The sequence below is a fragment of the Condylura cristata genome, unplaced genomic scaffold (genome assembly GCF_000260355.1).
Source record: "Condylura cristata isolate star-nosed mole 26May11 unplaced genomic scaffold, ConCri1.0 scaffold00044, whole genome shotgun sequence".
NCBI classification, from domain to species: Eukaryota; Metazoa; Chordata; class Mammalia; order Eulipotyphla; family Talpidae; genus Condylura; species Condylura cristata.
This window is the reverse complement of record NW_004567145.1, coordinates 2046946-2065043: the sequence shown is the minus strand read 5'-3', so window position 1 is coordinate 2065043 and position 18098 is coordinate 2046946. Positions and strand designations below refer to the sequence as shown.

Genomic DNA, 18098 nt, shown 5'->3' with positions numbered 1-18098 from the left:
CTTGGGACCTGCACAAGAACAGCTTCCTTTATAGAAGCTAGAATCTGCATGGCTGGAGGCAACAGGGACTTCCTAGCCGTGAAATAGAGCCCAGACTAGCGATGTTTTCACTGATACACTAGGAAATGCTGAACCCCCTAACTCATTAAAATGTGATACCAAAACCCTCCTCCCACCAAGTAGAATGCCCTTTCTGAGCTCATCAAATGGAATCCCTTTTATGAGGAAACAGGCTCCAGGGTCATTAATTCCAGCTGCTTGACACCTCAAGCATAGCTGTTCCCCAGAACGCCCACCGGGAGCTCACCCCCACACCTGCCTGCAGCCACTTGTGTCCTGCCCTTGCTGGGCTTCCTGTGGAGCCCCAGGGACACTGCACCACCTCCTCTGCACACTGTCAGCTTCCATCCCTAGATCTGTTTTCTCCATCAGTCAACCCCACCTGCCATCTTCTTTTCCAGAAATTTCTTTCATTTTTTTCTTAAGAACCATTATAGATTATATGGATTATTTCACCTCCTTAAGAGTGAGTGTTCATTTTGCCATCTCAAGTCATAACTATTACCTTCTGAGTGACCCTTTCATTTTACTGGGAGAAGCTGACGAGCAGGGGATGTGCGATGTCCAGGTAAAAGGTAAGTTAACGCCAGCCAGCTTGCCCTCTTCCAGTTACAGTCTGTCCAAAATTACAAAATGCCTCTTTATAAATGTCCTCAATTGCACTCATCTGAAATGCAGCTTAACTAGCCACTATATCCTTCAGTATCTCTGAGAAAACTACAGTTCCTGAACAAGGAGAGCTGTATTTTAAATGGAGGCCCATTTCTGGGAGAAACAGGTAAGGACCCAGTTAACTAATGTCAACACTGCTGGGAGGTTGCCTAACTTAATGTTTTTTCCTTCCTACCCACTTCAGGTAATTTTTTTCTTAGTTAAAAATTTTAAATGTGTTAATGAATCACATGTGTGTGTCTGTGTCTGTGTCTGTGTGTATCATATACGACATCTCATTTCCAGTTCTCCAAGATTAGGGGCATGACCACCCACCCCATCCAGCTGAGTGTCCCACTCCTCCCCACTAGAAACTTTCCTACCACCTCATTTTTCACCTCCCAGTAAAACAATCAAAGCACATGCCCAAATTTATTTTTATTTTGCATACATAGGAAACAGGACCCTATCAAAAGAGAAAAAAAAGAGAGAGAGAGAGAGAGAAATGGGCCAATGTTGCAGAAAAACATGCATCAATCTGCTCCAAGTTCACACCTAACCACTGACTACAGGGCTTTAACACATAGGAGCCGATTCAGTCTAGAAGGTGGGCGCCGTCCACCAACACCACACAGGACACGAGGACACAGGAAAATGTCACCACAATGGAATTGCCACACAGTATCAGTGTTCACTGCAGCAGGTTCTCACCCAGTTCAAGAGAAAACAAGATTTAATTTACACAAACACAGGAATATAAAATTGCTGAGCACTACCTAAGTCATTCAATCTCTTAAGACCATTTGCTATCAAAAAGATATATAAGTTTTAGTCATGGAGACACCTGGGTACTATTCAACCACATCGAGATCCAATTCCAGGGGCAGCTCTCGTGTGCTTCTGTACTAAAAAACTAAAGGGAGAAACTGAAGAGAAAAAGGTAAAACAAATGACCTTGAGGAGGAGGAACTTTTTGGACCATGTTGTCCCTAGTTGTAAACAGCAAACATTGTGCTTTGTTGTTGTGTTTGAATCAAGGACCCAAAGGTGGTAGGTCCAGAGTTAGGGGCAGGAGTTGAGAGGTCACTCAGGGTGGTCAAAGACCAGGCAGCAGCATCTATGTTCACAGACTGTTTCCAGGGCCTCTCTTGTGGCGTTCCCCAGGAGGCCCCCTGATTCTCAGTCCTTAGAGCAGTGGCTGTGGCCACATCGTGCTCCTCAGCCCCTTCTCCCCCAGCCCATAACATGTCCCACCAGAGCAGGGACACCTTGCCTAAAGGGATGGAGATATTTGGTATCTACTCCACTGAGCTGCCTTGATGCGCCAGTTCAATGAATAACAAATTCTGAAGCGGTTTAGCCTGTCCCACAACTACAGGGATTTACACAGAGCTGCTTTACCCTCCTGCACGGATCCCTGCTCACTGTGCACGCCCAGTGACTATTTGCAAGATCCGGGGGGCTTTGTTTCTAAGCCAGAACTTACATTGCTTCTGTCTGATGACAGTGTCAGTGAAGTCAATTCAGTATTTTTTGAGAGATCTACCTGCTGTCCTGGAATTTTGCTTTCCTGTGTTTTCGCCAGCAAGCTCCTCCTCCTCAGCGTCCAACACACATCTGCTGAGGTTGACCCAGGGCTCTGGCTGAAGTTGTTGGCCTTGCCCTGCTGAGATATTTCTCTGGTAGGCTGATATGACCTCCCCAACTTGAAAGTATCCATCAAGCCCACCAGAACTGCCTCAGGGAAGGGTGCAGAGATCTCATCGTGACAAAGAACAGAAAGCTACTGACCTCAAAGCATGGGATCCTACACAGCATCCATAAATACACTAAGAGGGGGAAATAATTCTTTTTCTCCAAGTCAGACCAAGAGCTCATCAAATGCCAAGTCCCAGTTTGAGGCAGGGAATTTCAATAACTTTCCTTAGTGATTTTCAGGTGAGTCTGGATCTGCATCTCCACAGGTAAAGGCCGCACTCAGCTCTTTCAGCGCCAGTACACAGAAGGGAGCCTCCCTCATCTTCGGGAAGTGAGTGGAGACAGAAAGTGCTAAGAGATTCTTCTCCACTGGATGTTTAACAGCTTCTCAAAGAGGAAGACTGAAGGGACAACAGCCCAAAAGGGCCAGCGAGGAGTCTCATTCCAGCCATACTGCCTGCTGTGTGTGGGGCCTTCCATGTGGTAGGAGGCAGCTGGCCCCGGCGTCTCCCCCAGACCACTGCAGAGCTGGTTCTGCCTTGCCGTCTGCTGCTAGTCTTTCCTGAGAATCTGGGTGCCCCCGAGAGTGTCAGCCCTTGGGAACTGTTCACACTCCGCCAGACCACAGGTTACACCAGAAACAGAAGCAATGTGAAGAGACAGGGGTGAATGCAAACATTGGTCCTCCACAGGAAACCTGAAAGGGGGCCAGGCTTGCTCTGAAGACCAGAGAGGCATCTGCCCTTGGTGGCTCATGAAACCATTCCTGTAAGTGAACACAGATGGAGACAGGGCGGCCGAGGACAGAGGCTTTCCCTAGGTCCCTTGTGACATCACACTGGCAGGTGCCAGCAGCACCCCCTATTTAGCCTTCACCACCTGTTCATAAGGGGGTGGAGGGGTGTTGCAGTAGGAAGGGGGTGGAGGGTAGGCTGTGCTTCCCTGTGGTGAATTCGGTTGGATCTGGAAAGTCATCGCCATGGGATTTCCAGCAGGATTCATGCCTGGTCCTCCAGGGTCGGTGTAATACGGCAGCCCCGGGGGCTGGGCTCCTGGAAAACAGACACGCAGATGAGAGAAGGCAGAGAAGCCAGCTGCCCTCACACCAGAGCACCCCTGGCAAGAGGGATGTGGAGTCTACCACTGCCCCCAACCCCGCCCCCCCACCGCCTCATTCTCTCAGCAGCTGAGCACCAAGGACCCTCAGGTCCAGGCACTGGCACACCTGGGATAAGGTACTGAGCCAGAGCTGCAAGCAGGAACATGGGGAGTCCACCTACAAGGGGTCCACTGAAGATGGCGAGGTGATAAGGGGGACATTAACCAATCCAGGCATGGAACGGGGCTTGATGATGTTCACGTGGGCCCTGGATGACAGACCAGGCAGCGCTGCACGGAATTACCAGTGAAAGGGGGTCTATCATTTAGGCCCCAAATCCAGGTCAGTCAATTCAGTTAAGCATTGGGGAATTGGCAGTGGACCAGGGCTCCTGAGTCTCAGCAGATTTGTGTCTGGCACCCCACAGCCCTTTGGGAACAGTGTACGGCAGCGTAGCTCTGTAGCACAGTCTCCATGGCCACCTTCTGGTTAACATCAATCCCTCAAGGCAAGGACTATCTGTCATCCAAGTGAGCCCAAGTTTACAGCCAGGGAAACAATCTATGTGGCGAACGCCTGCAGGTGGGATGATGCATCCATGAAACCTCTATTTGGAGGAGGTCTTCTCCCGGGGTAGGGCTCTAGGGTGCAGGACTTGGGGTTCCAGAACACAGACAGTGACTAGAAAGAACAGCCTGGTCCTTCAGCCCCAAATCTAGCCCTCATTCTCATTTTAATGGGTAGACTGTATTAACTGCTGATAAGAGCCTACTTTTCAGACCTGTTTGTTGTCATGATTGATAACACTATAGATTACTGAATATATAAATAATCAAGAAAATAAAGTGGGGGCTTGGGCCTCCTTGCTCAGGCAAGGGGTTGAGTCTCAGCACTATGAGGCTGTCCAAAGCCACTGCTGCATGAGCTCAATCCCGGCCAGAGAGCTGACCCAAATGGTGCAGCAGATCTCTCCTATCTTGCCCGCTGCTCCCCTCTGTGGATCTGCCCGATCCACTGTGTATTCAGGGTATCAGAGTGCTCTGCTCCCCACTCTGTCTCTGGTGAAGCCTCAAGTCCTACACCTCTGCACCTCTGGCCTATAGCAGTTCTTGTATGCATAAATACATAAATCCTTAAAAGTGGGGACTTTAGGGAGTTCCTCAGCTAAGCTAATCTGTGAGTGGACTCTGGTCTACTTGAGTTAGATTTCTTTTAATGCAGTAAATTTCTCAGAACATTAGTTTTCCGTGTGAATATTACGTGTAAATATTATGTAAGGTAATTTTCCCGCAAGTCCCCTGCTACCACAGTGTGAATGAACCAAGAGAGGCTGATGACCTTCAGCACCTTTCATAGGGGAGTAAGGGGGTTCTATAGCACAAAAGACTTTCGGGGAGTAAGTATCTCAGCCTCTAGCTGGCGTAAGTCAGATTTGGGAATGAAAAAATATGCTGAAGGAGAGAATGTAGAATAGCAATGCATCCCAGATTGTCAGCAGGAAGTACCTCAGCACTGATGCCACCTTCTGGCCAATGGTCAATGGCTTAATTTATCAGCCAGTGGGATGAAACCCTAAAAGATGGGGCCAGGTGAGCTTCTGGGTTGGCGAACATGCGGTGACTTGGAGTCAGTGACATGCCTTGACAAGTATTGAAGCTCTGAGCACTTTCTCCAGAGCTTGCCCTTAGCATTTCTTTCATCTGGTTCCTTTTATAATAAGTTGGTAATCCAAACAGTAAATGTTTCTGAGTTCTATAAGTGCTTCTAGCAAATTTGTAACCCCAAGGAGAGACACTTACTGGAATCACCAATCTGTAGACAGGTTGCCAGAAGCACAGGTGTGAAAATTAATGTATAGAATCCCTATTTAAATGAGGTTGCCGGGCTGGATTTAAACCAACAGACTGCTTGATAACTTCATTGTCCTACCTTCAAGTTCACTGATTCTTCTGCCTGTTCAACTCTGCCTTTGAACCACCTCCCATAAGCCTCACTGAGAATTTTTCACTTCAGGTATTATAGTTTCCAGGTCCAAAATTTGGTTTTTTGGGGGCTTTCCATCTTTTCACTGATATTTCCATTTTGGCACACAGTTTACATTCACACATGTTCCTTTAGTTCTTTGAGCATCTTTAAGACTGTTGTCTTAAAGATCTGTCTGGCATATGTTCCACTAGGTTTCTTTCAAGGACCCTCTGTTGATTTATTTTAATTTCCTGTGAATGAACCATACTTCCTGTTTCTCTGTGTACCTGGTAATTTTTATGTAAGAATAAAAATGTGGCAGCTGTGGCAATCAGGTTCTTCCCCATCCCCCAGGTTTGCTGCTCTCTACTATTGTTTTTGTTTATAATCTATTCTTTTTTATGATTGCTGTCAGCTGTCTGGCACCAAGAATCAGCCTGACATGGGAAATTAATATCTTCTCAGGCCTTCCCTGACCCTTTCCTGGTGGGTCAGGTTCTATAGTATACTGGAAATCACTTTCTAATTGTCCTTGTACATGCAGGTTTTTTTTTTTTTTCTAACGTCATTTAGTGTGTAATTCCCATAGGGAAAAAAGAGAATGAGATAGGTTCAACCCCTCGAAGTCTCTTCAGTTAAACTATGTGGGGAGGTGAGACAACACTGGCAATCCTTTGTGGTCAAAAGGAACAATCAGCCCTCACAGCATATAACTCTGACATGTGAAGGACAGGGTAATTGATTCTCCCCACCCCCATGGCTTCTGCAGCAATGTACAAGCTGCTGCAGGAACAAGTGCACAGATGCCACCATGATCCATGTGGGGCCAGGCAGGTGTTACTGTGCTAAGGGCTGAAATTAGCCTCAAGTCTTCACTTGGAAGTTACAAGCCTTCCATAGACCTCAAAGTCCAAAACCATTACAGCAAACAGTTTCTGACTGTGCCTAGATGAAGACAGAGATATTCCTGGTGCTTCTTAGCCAAAATCTTCCCAGAATCCTCAGTCAACCACTGCTTTTTGATCTAACTTAAAATAGGTTGCCCTTGGCCCTCCCTGGTGGCACAGCGGGTTAAAGCACAGCACAAAGAAGCTTAAGCCACTTCTTCCACATGAGTTTGATCCCGGCCTGCCCTGGAGGTGACCACATGGCGCGGCAGACCTCTTCTGACCTGCCCGCTGCTCCCTCAGCAGTGTACTTCGTCGATCTTCCTGTTATGCTCCCCACTCTGTCTCTGGTGAATCCTCACACCCTCCACATCTCTAGCCTGTACCCCAGTTCTGTACGAATAAAATAAATAAAAAAAAAATAGGTTGCCCAATAGGATGCTATCCTTGCTCTCTAACAAAAATCATGCTTTTTTATGCCAGTTTTTTTACATACTGTTGTAATTCAGTGCTTAGGGTGACTGTATTTATGATCATTAAACATGATTCATATATACGGAGAACTGATGAAACTCAACAAAAATAAAGTAAACAACCCCATCAAAAAATGGGCAGTAGAGCTAAAAAGACACTTCTCCAAAGAGGAAATGCAGATGGCCAACAGGCATATGAATAAATGTTCAACATCACTTGTAATAAGGGAGATGCAAATTAAAACCGCAATGAGATACCACCTCACCCCAGTGAGAATGGCACATCTTCAAACAACTAGCAACAACAATTGTTGGCGAGGATGTGGAGAAAAAGGAACTCTCCTGCACTGCTGGTGGGAATGCAAACTAGTACAACCACTATGGAAAACTGTCTGGAGGTTCCTCAAGCTGCTAAACATGGAGCTTCCCTACGACCCAGCAATCCCACTCCTAGGTATCTATCCAAAAGACACAAAAACACTGATTGAAAAAGATACTTGTACCCCCATGTTTATTGCTGCTTTACTTACAATTGGAAAAACATGGAAGCAGCCCAAATGCCCAAAAGTAGATGACTGGATTAGAAAGATGTGGTACATATATACAATGGAATATTACTCAGCAACCAAAAAAGAGAAACACATGTCTTTTGCAGCAACTTGGATGGAGCTGGAAAAGATCATGCTTAGTGAGATAAGCCAGAAAGAGAAAGAAAAATACCGGATGGTTTCACTCATAGCAGGAGTATAATGGACCAGGCGGGAAAATAACAAAAATAATGAACACCATATACCAGAGACATTCTGTGGGGGCGGAGTGGAGAATGGGATCAAAAATGGGGGGTGGGGGGGAGGGAGGGAAATGCACGGGACTATGGTGGTGGCACAGGGGTGATTTGGTGATGGGAAACCCGCGGGGATTACAATCGAGATGGAAAAAAAAAATGTGCAAAATTATGTAAAAATAAACTTTGTAATAAAAAAAAAAAACATGATTCATTATGATTTTACTTTGCTGTTACTAAGTTATACTAGTTTTCCAAAACAAATTAGTTACCATGACTTCTATACTTTATAGAAAGAATCATTTCTTGAAAGCTTCCAAAAAGCCAAATGAATTTAGAACTATGCTGGAAGGTATTTCTTTGTAAATGTCTTCAAACTCTTGCTTGATATTTGGTCCAATGGAAACCTTAGTGTTCTAATGCATCCTTGATGATACAGAGTTTATTGTCTTACCAAGATTTTTCATTTCCTGCATGTCTTTTTAACTTTTCATTTTATTTATGATTTTACCCCTTTTATTTCTAACTTTCTTAACTAGATTTATCGGGGTGGAACTTATACTGTCATTTACAGTTACTGATTTTTAAGAAGCATTTACTTTTGAATTTGCAAAATGATTTTTCTGCTTTGTATAAGTGATTTGTGTTTTTATTATTAGCTTCTTCCTGCTTTCTGTGAGTTTTATTTTGGAATTCCTGACTTCTTTTAAAGCAGCCAATTCATCTGCTTGCATATTTTAAATGTTTTTTTTAAAAATAGGGATATAAATTTAGCTCTAAAAGCTCACATGTATGAATGTTATGTTATACATAACATTTTCATTGATTTCTTTATTCATGTGTTTATTCAATAATCAGTGAATTTTTACTATGAATTAGAAATGTTCTGGGTACTCAGGACAGCAACAATAAAAACATAATAAAAAATAAGAACATCTAAAAATTTTATGAAGTGAGAGTTTAGAGAGACAAGGGACAAGTAAGAAAAGTCTACATTATGGAACTTAAATTGCTGGCAAGGCTGTAGTGAAAAAGGAACTCTCATCTACTGCTGGTGGGAATGCAAGTCAGTACAGTCTCTTTGGAAAATGATGTGGAGATTTCTTAAGAAAATAAAAATGAAAATTCAGTATGATCCGGCAATACCTCTATTAGGTATACAACCTGAAATTATCAAAACACTAATACAAAAAGATTTATGTATACCTACATACAAAGCAGAACAATACAGAATTCCCAAATCTTGCAACCAACTTGAGTAGCTTTCAACAGATGAAAGAATGAAGAAATTGTAGAACATATACTCAATGGAATACTACAGAACTGTGAAATAAGGTGAAATCGTGGTATTTTCTACAAAATGGGTGGACCTGACAGCATGTATGTTAAGTGAAATAAGTCAAAAAGTGAAAGATATCAAATGGCTTCACTCACCTGTGGAATGTAAAAACAACAAAAAATATGTATCATTAAAGTACAGTAGGAATAAACCGTGAACTCAGGGAAAAAATATAACGGTTACCAGAGGCACAGCAGGGTTGGAGGCTGAGGGGGTATTGGCACAGGTGGCTTGGTGAAGAGTGGAATGTGCACATATGAAGAGCAAAATGTAATCCCAAAATTAAAAAGAGAAAACAAGGAAGGCAGAAGGGAGTATAATTTCTATTGTGTCCATCCCTAGGGAGACGGTGAGAGGCCAGAAAGAAGTGACAGCCCCCAGGGTTAAGTGTGAGGGGGGATGATGGAGGTGCACACCCATGTGCATGATGGAGGGGAGAGAGGGTGTGACACGCAGGAGGGCAGTGATAGACAAACAGCCCTTCAGCAGAGCGATCACAGCACAGGCACAGCAGCGAGGCACCCAGGAGGCTTGAAGAGATCAAGAGGCCAGAGTAGATAAAGCCAGCTGAGAGTGAAGAGGGAGCTGGGAACAGATGAACAAAGGCAAGTTCAGACAGCTGGGCCTGGGGGGGATGTGCTAAGAGAGCAGAGGGGCCTGGTGCCCATGATACAGCTCCTGACTGTGAGCTGTCACCCATCTCCAGGTGCATGGCCTTGGAGAGGTGTAAACAGAAGCTCTGCCTTCTGTCTTAACTAGTTACTCTGCTGGAGACAGAACAGGGAAAAGGAGAAAGCACTAATACCAGCAGAAGACATTTAAGTTGAGTAAAAGAATGCTGCAGATGTGGTGGATGGGAAAATGTCAAGAGACTGCTCAGCGCAGGAAGAACAGTTACCATTTGAGACAGAAGATGGCACAGTTTGGAATGAGGGTAGAGGGAAAGGTCAAGATCTCAGGGTCCTCACTCTTTCCTGCCCTGTATATACTCAATGAATAATTTAGGGAAGTAATTTACGTGCAACTGGGGAGGGGCAGATTAGTGATTTGCTCATATACAGATGGCTTAAAACTACAAGTGCTCATCGCAGTGGTGAAGCAAGGGCTGCTGTCCACAGTGTCTCAGCCCTTGCTCCGCCCTGCACAGGGCCAGTCTCGTCAGCCAGCCCAAGATCTCAGCTCCACGTGATCTCAGTTTCACAGGCCAGGAGCTTGCAGTTTACCAGTAACTGGGCCAGAGGCCCAAGATCAGTCATAGGAGTGAAGTTAGAAATGGAACCTGGAACGCAGTGCAGCCCCAAGGTAAATAATTTCCACTTTTGTAAACTTATTCAGATCTTCTTTATGGTGTAAAATTTAATATATTCTGTTGAATATGCCATTCATTTTTATATTTTCATCATGTTAACAGTCACGTGTTAGTACTTCTGTAGTCTCCATCATTCTTTCCTCTTCCTTCTTTTTCATTTTTAAAGATTTATTTATTTATGCACACAAGAACTGGGTTACAGGCCAGAGGTGTGTGTGTGGGGAGGGGGGGAGGGTGGTGAGAGGATTCACCAGAGACAGAGTAGGGGACAGAAGAGGCAGATCTACTGAAATACACTGCTGAGGGGAGCAGCAAGTGAGACAGAACAGGTCTGCTATGCCATGTGGGTCAGTTCCCTGGCTGGGAATCAAACTTGTGCTTCAGTGGCTGCGGATAGCTTCACAGTGCTGTGCTTTAACCCCTTGTGCCACCAGGGAGGGTCCTCCACTTGTTTCTTTGTGTCTACAACATATATATAACTCAAGTTATATCATCATTATACAAAACTGTATATGTTTTTTTTTATTTTTGTGTAGAAGAACTGGGGTTCAGGGCAGAGGTGCCAGGGTGAGAGGATTCACCAGAGACAGAGTGGGGAGCAGAACAGATGGACTGACTGAAATACACTGCTGAAGGGAGAAGCAGGAGAGACAGGAGAGGTCTGCTGTGCCACGTGGGTCTCCTTCCTGGCCAGAGATGGAACTCAGGCCATAGGAGGGAGAACACTTAACCCATAGGCCACCAGGGAGACCCTATGCAAAACTGTTTTTATCTGAATTTCAAAGCTTTCTTTTTATATATGTATGTGTGGAGAAATCATGGACTACTTCCTGAAAGCTACAATAAGTCTGAAAATGCCAATAAGCCCGAGGAAGGGAACTGAGAGCTAAGTCTGACTGTGTTTCCTTTGAAACGCACCCCTGACCCCTCACAAAGACAGATCTTCTTCCACTGCTTCTCTAAGAAGGGGAAGATAGTGAGTTAAAAGGCATGTCTCAAGTAAGTACCTGGCCTGAGTTTACAGTTGAAATACTGCTGAGACACACATGCATATTGGGGCCCTGACACCCCACAAGAAAAGGCAAACACAAGCTTTGTGAACAAGCAGGAAATAAAAGATAAAATCCTTCCACAAGAAGTGGTATTATTTCCCCCGGGTTCTATAATCAGAATCGAGTGAGAACAGTTTGGTTCTCTACTGAAGACAGGCAAAGATGACTGTGCCAGCAAAGAGGGGGTGGCCTGCCGGCACACCCAGGGGCACAAGCCAGAAAGAGCAGCCACAAGACCGCTTTACCCTGACAGAGATAAGGACTAAATTCTACTCCGGGCCTGCTGATCTCAAAGGCTCTTAACACTTTAAAACTTCCCCGTGTGTCCCTGAAGCTTAGCCTGTGAAGTCACTATTGCCATCATGCCCACACTCTTGTTCTTTATCAAACACGCAGCAGTCCGCTGGGCAGGTACTGCTGACATCACCCTGGGATCCTGTGCAGATGCAGGTGCCGGGGCCACCGGAGTCTGCACTCTGTCCGCCCCACTCCCTGAGAAGCAAAAGCACACTTTATGCCCATCGATCCTCACAACACGCAGTTATCCCCTGTCCCTCTCAGAAGAGAAGACTGAGTCACGGATACTTATCCCTGTCAGTAAGTTCTGCGGCTCTCACCCCAGGTGCCGGGCACAGCTGCTGTGCTGTCGCCACCCGCCTGCCACCTCGCAGGGTGTGCGTGGCGGGGAGTGATGAACACCACATCTTTTGAGCCTGTTGGCAGCAAGAAGCCCCAGGACCTAGTGACAGTCTTGAAGGCATTCAGCCAGCGACACTAGAAAAGTACTTGTCCTGTGAAGAGGACAGAAGTGAGTGGGGCTAGGCCTGTGTGGCTCAGACCGCTGCTTGAGCACCCACAGAGCAGAGAACAGGCCTGAAGGTGATACTTGCTGGAAGTTTCTGTTCCCACTGATTTAAAATCACAGATGTGAAAGCTGTGTGTTGTGATTAAAGAAGTAACATGAATTGCTTACCAAGAGCAATGCTGCAAAAACTGTCTTCCTTTTTGAATGACACTGTGCAAAGTGCAATATCTATCACTATTCCCAGCAGCCACAGGCAGTAAGTGCATTCTCAGGGGGAAGAAACCCATCACATTTTTATATGGCATAACACTTTACATGTATCTACTTTATGTGAACTGGATAATGCAAATCCTAGAAAATAGCAACTGAGTTGTCACAGGAAGTGTAGCATACAACATCAAAAAGAGGATTAGCAGAATGAGAATGATGGGGAGGGTAACAGAACAGGCAGACGCTGCCCTGGCAGAAAATGTTCCTGGCCAGCAGGAGGATGACCACACTGCTAAGGCCAGACTGTTCCTGGACTGTTGGGTGAAACAGCTCTCAAATCACCCCAGCCTACCAAACTCTCTGGTCAACCCATCACTTTCTGCCATCAAGGACAGACTGCTGGGGATTACTCCAGCATGTTAGTAATAAATAGGCATTTATGGTTTTCAAAACAAATAACAAAATATTTCCAGGTTCTTTTCATCAAAACCAGTTTCACAGAGAAATCATACATTGTACAAACATGAAGGATGATGTAGTGGATATATTAAAAGGACAAAAAAGCCGTAAATTCAGAAATGATCCATCCTGAACAAGACAACAGTTATGGGGGTGAAAGGGAGTCCCCACAAGGCCAGGGCTCAAGCCAGCCACAGCGGCACAGGCCAGCCCTCACCCCTTGTCCTTAGAAATACAGAGCAGAGACTCAGAGGCCTAGGGGTGAGGGGCCCGGCTGCCCAACGCAGTTTGTGCCAACCTGCACACAGCCCCATCATTATAAGAGCTGTGCTTCTTCCATCAGCTCTTGAAACGGATTGTCTCCACAGCTAAAGCGGCCCTGTTCCTATTTCAGCTCTGATTTGGAAGGTGATGAAACTGTCAAAACACAGTCCCTACTACTTCCATTTCCTGAAGTTGGTGTCATTTAGTCAAGACACGACCGCCACTGCAGGGAGACAGATTTATTATAGGATTGAGCTACCGGAACAGTCAGAAACCATCAATGAGCTCATCAGAAATGCACCGCTGGAAAGCAATAAAAATGTCTCTCCCAGTGGGAATACTTTTTCTTCTACTGCTTCATTTTTTATAACAATCAGCATTAGTCACAGTAAAGGAAAGCATTTTAAGGAAAAGTTGTCACGTTAACAGCACTGACGTCGTTGTGGATGGTTCTCTCCGCTCCCTGAAGCAAGTGTGTGACTGCACAGCTGGAGTCGAGGCTGTTCTAGGCAATGCACACTCCACCACCCTCCACGCTAAGTGCAGCTGGACGCTTGTCTTGCCACAGTCATGTAGCCTTGATCCTGGTGATTCACTTCACTGGTCACATAATGCCCCCCAGGGAGGAGAGATCACAGTGCAGTCAGCTGTCTTTCCTTGATGGTCCGCCCTCCCCCACATTCAATCACATGTCCTGCGCACACAGACCTTCATGAAACCCAACCCCACTCGTCTCACACTCAGCTCTGCTTTACTCAAGGATTTCACATTTTTCCTACTCTCTATATGGTATTCTTTTTTTCTCATAAGTTTATTGACATATAATTGACAGATTGTGGACATTTCTGGTGTACAACAGAATGACTTGATATATGTAGATACTGCAAAAAGATTACAATATGTTTAGTTAATGCCCATGACCTCACCTAATTACTTGTTTTTTCTTGTGATAAGAAATTTTAAGATCTAATTTTAGCAGCTTTCAAATATGCTATATGGTATCATCAACTATAGTCCCCATGCTGTGTATCACATCCCTATGATTTACTCAACATAAAGACTAAACAAGAGCACTTTTCTCCAATTTCATTTGTGACAGCTGTTCGCCTCAGAAGGGACAGCAGCCCAGCCTGGACTCATAGACCCAGACCTCCTCACTCCCTGTCAGGTACCTCCTTCCTCGGGGTGGTCCACCCACTCCTCACCAAGCCCAAGACCCAGATGAATGGGATTGCAGACTGAAGAGCTCTGGCCAGCAGCTTCAGCCTTTGCTGCACTTGGCTCCTGGCAGGTATGAAGTTCAGCATGTGAACCTCAGCCCATACCTAGCTAGCCAGCCCCTTCCCCCTAAGCCTTGCTCCAACCCATCCCAACCCCCAGAATCAGGACACTCCACATTCCTCGCCTCCCAGGTTCTGAGCATCATCCTAACAAACAGCGCTAGCTCTTCTACCCTGAGTGGCTAGGGACTGGACCAAGTACCTTCGCACAGCAGGGTGAGTTGCGGTCCCCTCCCTCCATGCATGATACAGGTGCCTTTTCTTTTCCATGAATAAGCAAGGATCACCAGAGCCCACTTCCCCTACCCCTGGCAGAAGAGAAATGGAGCAACCCAACAAACCCACAAAGACTGTCCTTTGCTGGGTGTACCATAGTGTCCCACCACACAGTCTGGCTCCTCCAGTCAGGGCATTGATTCTCTGGACCCACCTAGAACTTCAGCGTGCTATGTTCCTCTCTTCCCCGATTGCCAAACACCTGTTTCCTACAGCTCACACCCGCAGGGGCTCAGCACCCCAGCATACAGACCTCAGGAAACCGCTGAGGAGGAAGGAGTCCCACACATGGAGCAGGGGGTGGGGATCCACACAAGAATCACTGACACACTTTCTTTTTCCAGTATTATCAGTTCTAAAGTCCTAAATCAAAGCAATTAAGTTTTGGGCTTCCTTGGTGGCCTAGGGGTTAAGACTTGGTGTTATCACAAGTATGACCAGAGTTCAATCCCCACCCAGGGAGCTGACCCACAGGGTGCAGCAGACCTCTCCTGTCTCGCCCACTGCTTCCCTCTATTTCAGTCAATCTGCCTATTCTGCTTCTCAATCTGTCTCTGGTGAATCTTCTCACCCCTTCCCCAACACCGCTGGCTGACATCCCAGTTCTTCTATGCAAAAAATTCTTTTTAAAAAGACAATTAAGTTTTCCCAAGCTAGTGCTGTTAACAAGTGGTACAGTCCTTGGTTTTGCCATGAAAGTGTGGAAATTGTATTCTCCCATGGAACAAAGCCAGCCTTGTTTGCATATGATACTCTAGTCTGCTCTAGTTTTCTTACTGTTACAGGCCTGTAAGAAGCTGGAGGCATGAGGTAAGTTAAATACACATTTTGTCAAGGAAATGAGGGTGGGGCATGCAGAAGTGAACTTACTACAGAGAGGTGCAGGCACCAGCCAACATCTTCCAACAGGAGGTGGTAGACACCCATTTTACCATCCCTCTGACTGCCCCCACGTGTACCCAGGACATGCAGGACTTTGCGCTGGGACCGAGTGCTCTGCCGTTTGCTGAGAGATGGACTCCTGGTTGTTATGAAGTCCCTGCTACTGTTTCTTATATTTGTCTCACATTGAAAAGCACCCTGCAGCTGTGCTGTGGCCACTGGCATCTGCAGTCAGGAGTGTGGTAAGCTTGTGAAAGGCTGAAGAACGAGGAAGCCACAGAGCTTCATGCCCTTAACCTCACTCCCACATAACTCTTCCCACATACTCCTCAGGCTCTTCCTCAGAGACGCTGCCTGACGTCCTCCAGTTCGAGTGCCCAGCACCTGGCCTATTCTTCCATGACTCATCTTGCCAGTAACTATGCAGTGATCTGTGCAATTGCACAAAGCCACCACACACGGACTCGTGAACCACATAATAAACAAGGGGCAAGAGGACTGGGGCCCCTGGTATCTGTAGCAGCACAGCAGGTAAGCGGAACATGGGCTGAATGAGTGAGTTAGGCAGGCCTGGGCGCCAGGCCCAAGTCTGGCCATGACCTCAGGTTTACCAGTTCTTTCTGCTGACAGACATTGGCTTGGAGCCTGAGACCTGAGTCCTGCTGGCTGGGGGGGGGGGGGGGGGGTCCAAAATAGCCAGGGGTGCCAAAACTCTCCATAATAAGTGCTGTTGAGCCCTGGCAGAATACCCAGGAGAGAAAGCAGAGGAAAGGCTATGCTTGGTATTATTTCCAATCAGTGGAGGGCATGTGTAGGATCCCAGGAAGGAGGCAGCCGCTCACAACAGGCATGAAGACAATCAAGTTGCTAACAGGAAGGATGTGCCTGGGTCCCTGGTGAAGCACCTGGGACTGCTAAGAGCAAGGTGACCCTACAGAAGGTCAACATGACTGTGTGTTCTGTTCTTCCTAAAAAAAGACTTAGTGAAAGCAATGAAGAGCTGAAAGAAACCACTAGCCATGGTGAGACAAAATCTAAAGTAAGAAGTGGTGGGAGCTGGTGACCTATTTATGGGGCATGGTTGACAATGGGACTAAGGATCCCAGTTAGATGGGCAGGACTGTGATATGCAAAGGAGAAAGAGTGAGGAGAACAGGACCAGGACCCGAGGGGGTAACACCCATTTGGAAGCACTGAGATCCTGAGTTCAGGGTGACTGTGTGGCAAAGCTGACACCCAGCTAGCACTGGGAACTGAGATCATGTGGCATCCTGCATCTGTGGCCATTTCTCTTCCTGAGCTGAAAGTCTATGGATTGAAGACAGAAAGGAAGAGGAAACTCAAGTCTGACCCATTATTCTGATCTGTCTCCTTCTTGAAATAAAAAAAAAAAAAAATAAAAGAACTGAAACCTGCAACTAACTCAGATAAAATCTTTGGCACTTCATTCTATGTTAGAGCACACATTTGAAACTATTTAAGTATTCCCCAATATGAATGAACAAAAATTCACTTAAGTGTGAAAATTGCAACTAACCCTGAAAGTTTAAAGTACAGCAACATCAAAAATGTTGTAAGAAATATATACTCTGATCTTTCTAAGAAACATTTAAAAATATATTAAAGATGAGTCTTTTTAGATGTGGTACTATACACAGTGGAATATTACTCAGCAACCAAAAAGATAAACACATGTCCTTTGCAGCAACATGGATGGAGCTGGAAGGGATCATACTTAGTGAATAAGCCAGAAAGAAAAGGAAAAATACCAGATGGTTTCACTCATAGCAGGTGTATAAAGGTCCAGGGGAGAAAATAATAATAATGAACAACAATATACTAGAGACATTTTATAGGGGTAGAGTGGGGAATGTCATCAAAAAGGGCCGGGGTGGGGAGTGCACTGGACTATGGTGATGGTACACGGGTGATATGTGATGGAAAGCACACAGGGATTACAACTGAGATGGAAAAAGGCACAAAATGATGTAAAAATACACTATTATATTATTTTAAAAAAAAAGACGAGTCTTTTTAAATCTTTCCAGTTAGGACAACATGGATGGAATTGGAGGGGGTTATGCTAAGCAAAAAGTGAAAAAGAGAAGACAAAAGCTGGATAATTTCACTAATATGTAGAATACAGAGAAACAAAACAAATGATAGATTAAAAACAAACCTCCAAAATCTATAGAACTGAGGCTAGTGGGGTGGGAGGTGTGAAGTGAAGGGGCACAACAGTCCATGAGGATAGGGTACTTTGTGATGGGGTGGTGTATAACATCCATCTGGTGCATGAGTCTACACCCCTAAGTCAAATAGTGTTGTAAACTGACGTTACCTCAATACAAGATAATTTTTTTAAATTTTAACATAAATTTTTAAAAAATGGTTCTTTTTAGAAAAGAAAACCCTATAAGGTTTTTATTTGGTGGAAGAAAACTAGGAAACAAATCAATGAATAAATAGCTCCACTCTCTACATCCTGAGAACATATCTTCAAAAGAACAGGAGAGAAAAATGCTTCTCCTTTTACACTTAATCCTCTTACTCTTATTTTTTTAAGCCATTTTTCAGGTAAGATTAACACACAAATATGTACATA

The 18098-nt window shown here is 45.3% G+C and overlaps 1 protein-coding gene across 1 annotated transcript in view; it reads right to left on the bottom strand.

Annotated features, from left to right (window-relative positions):
• Positions 1-1147: 1147 nt before the first annotated feature.
• The window catches only part of VOPP1 (vesicular, overexpressed in cancer, prosurvival protein 1), a 95324-nt gene continuing 78373 nt past the window's right edge, over positions 1148-18098 (bottom strand). Inside the window, exon 5 of the mRNA XM_012733958.1 lies at positions 1148-3461. Within this exon, the coding sequence (XP_012589412.1) occupies positions 3271-3461 (191 nt within the window). The 3' untranslated portion in view covers positions 1148-3270. The remainder of the gene's footprint in view (positions 3462-18098) is intronic.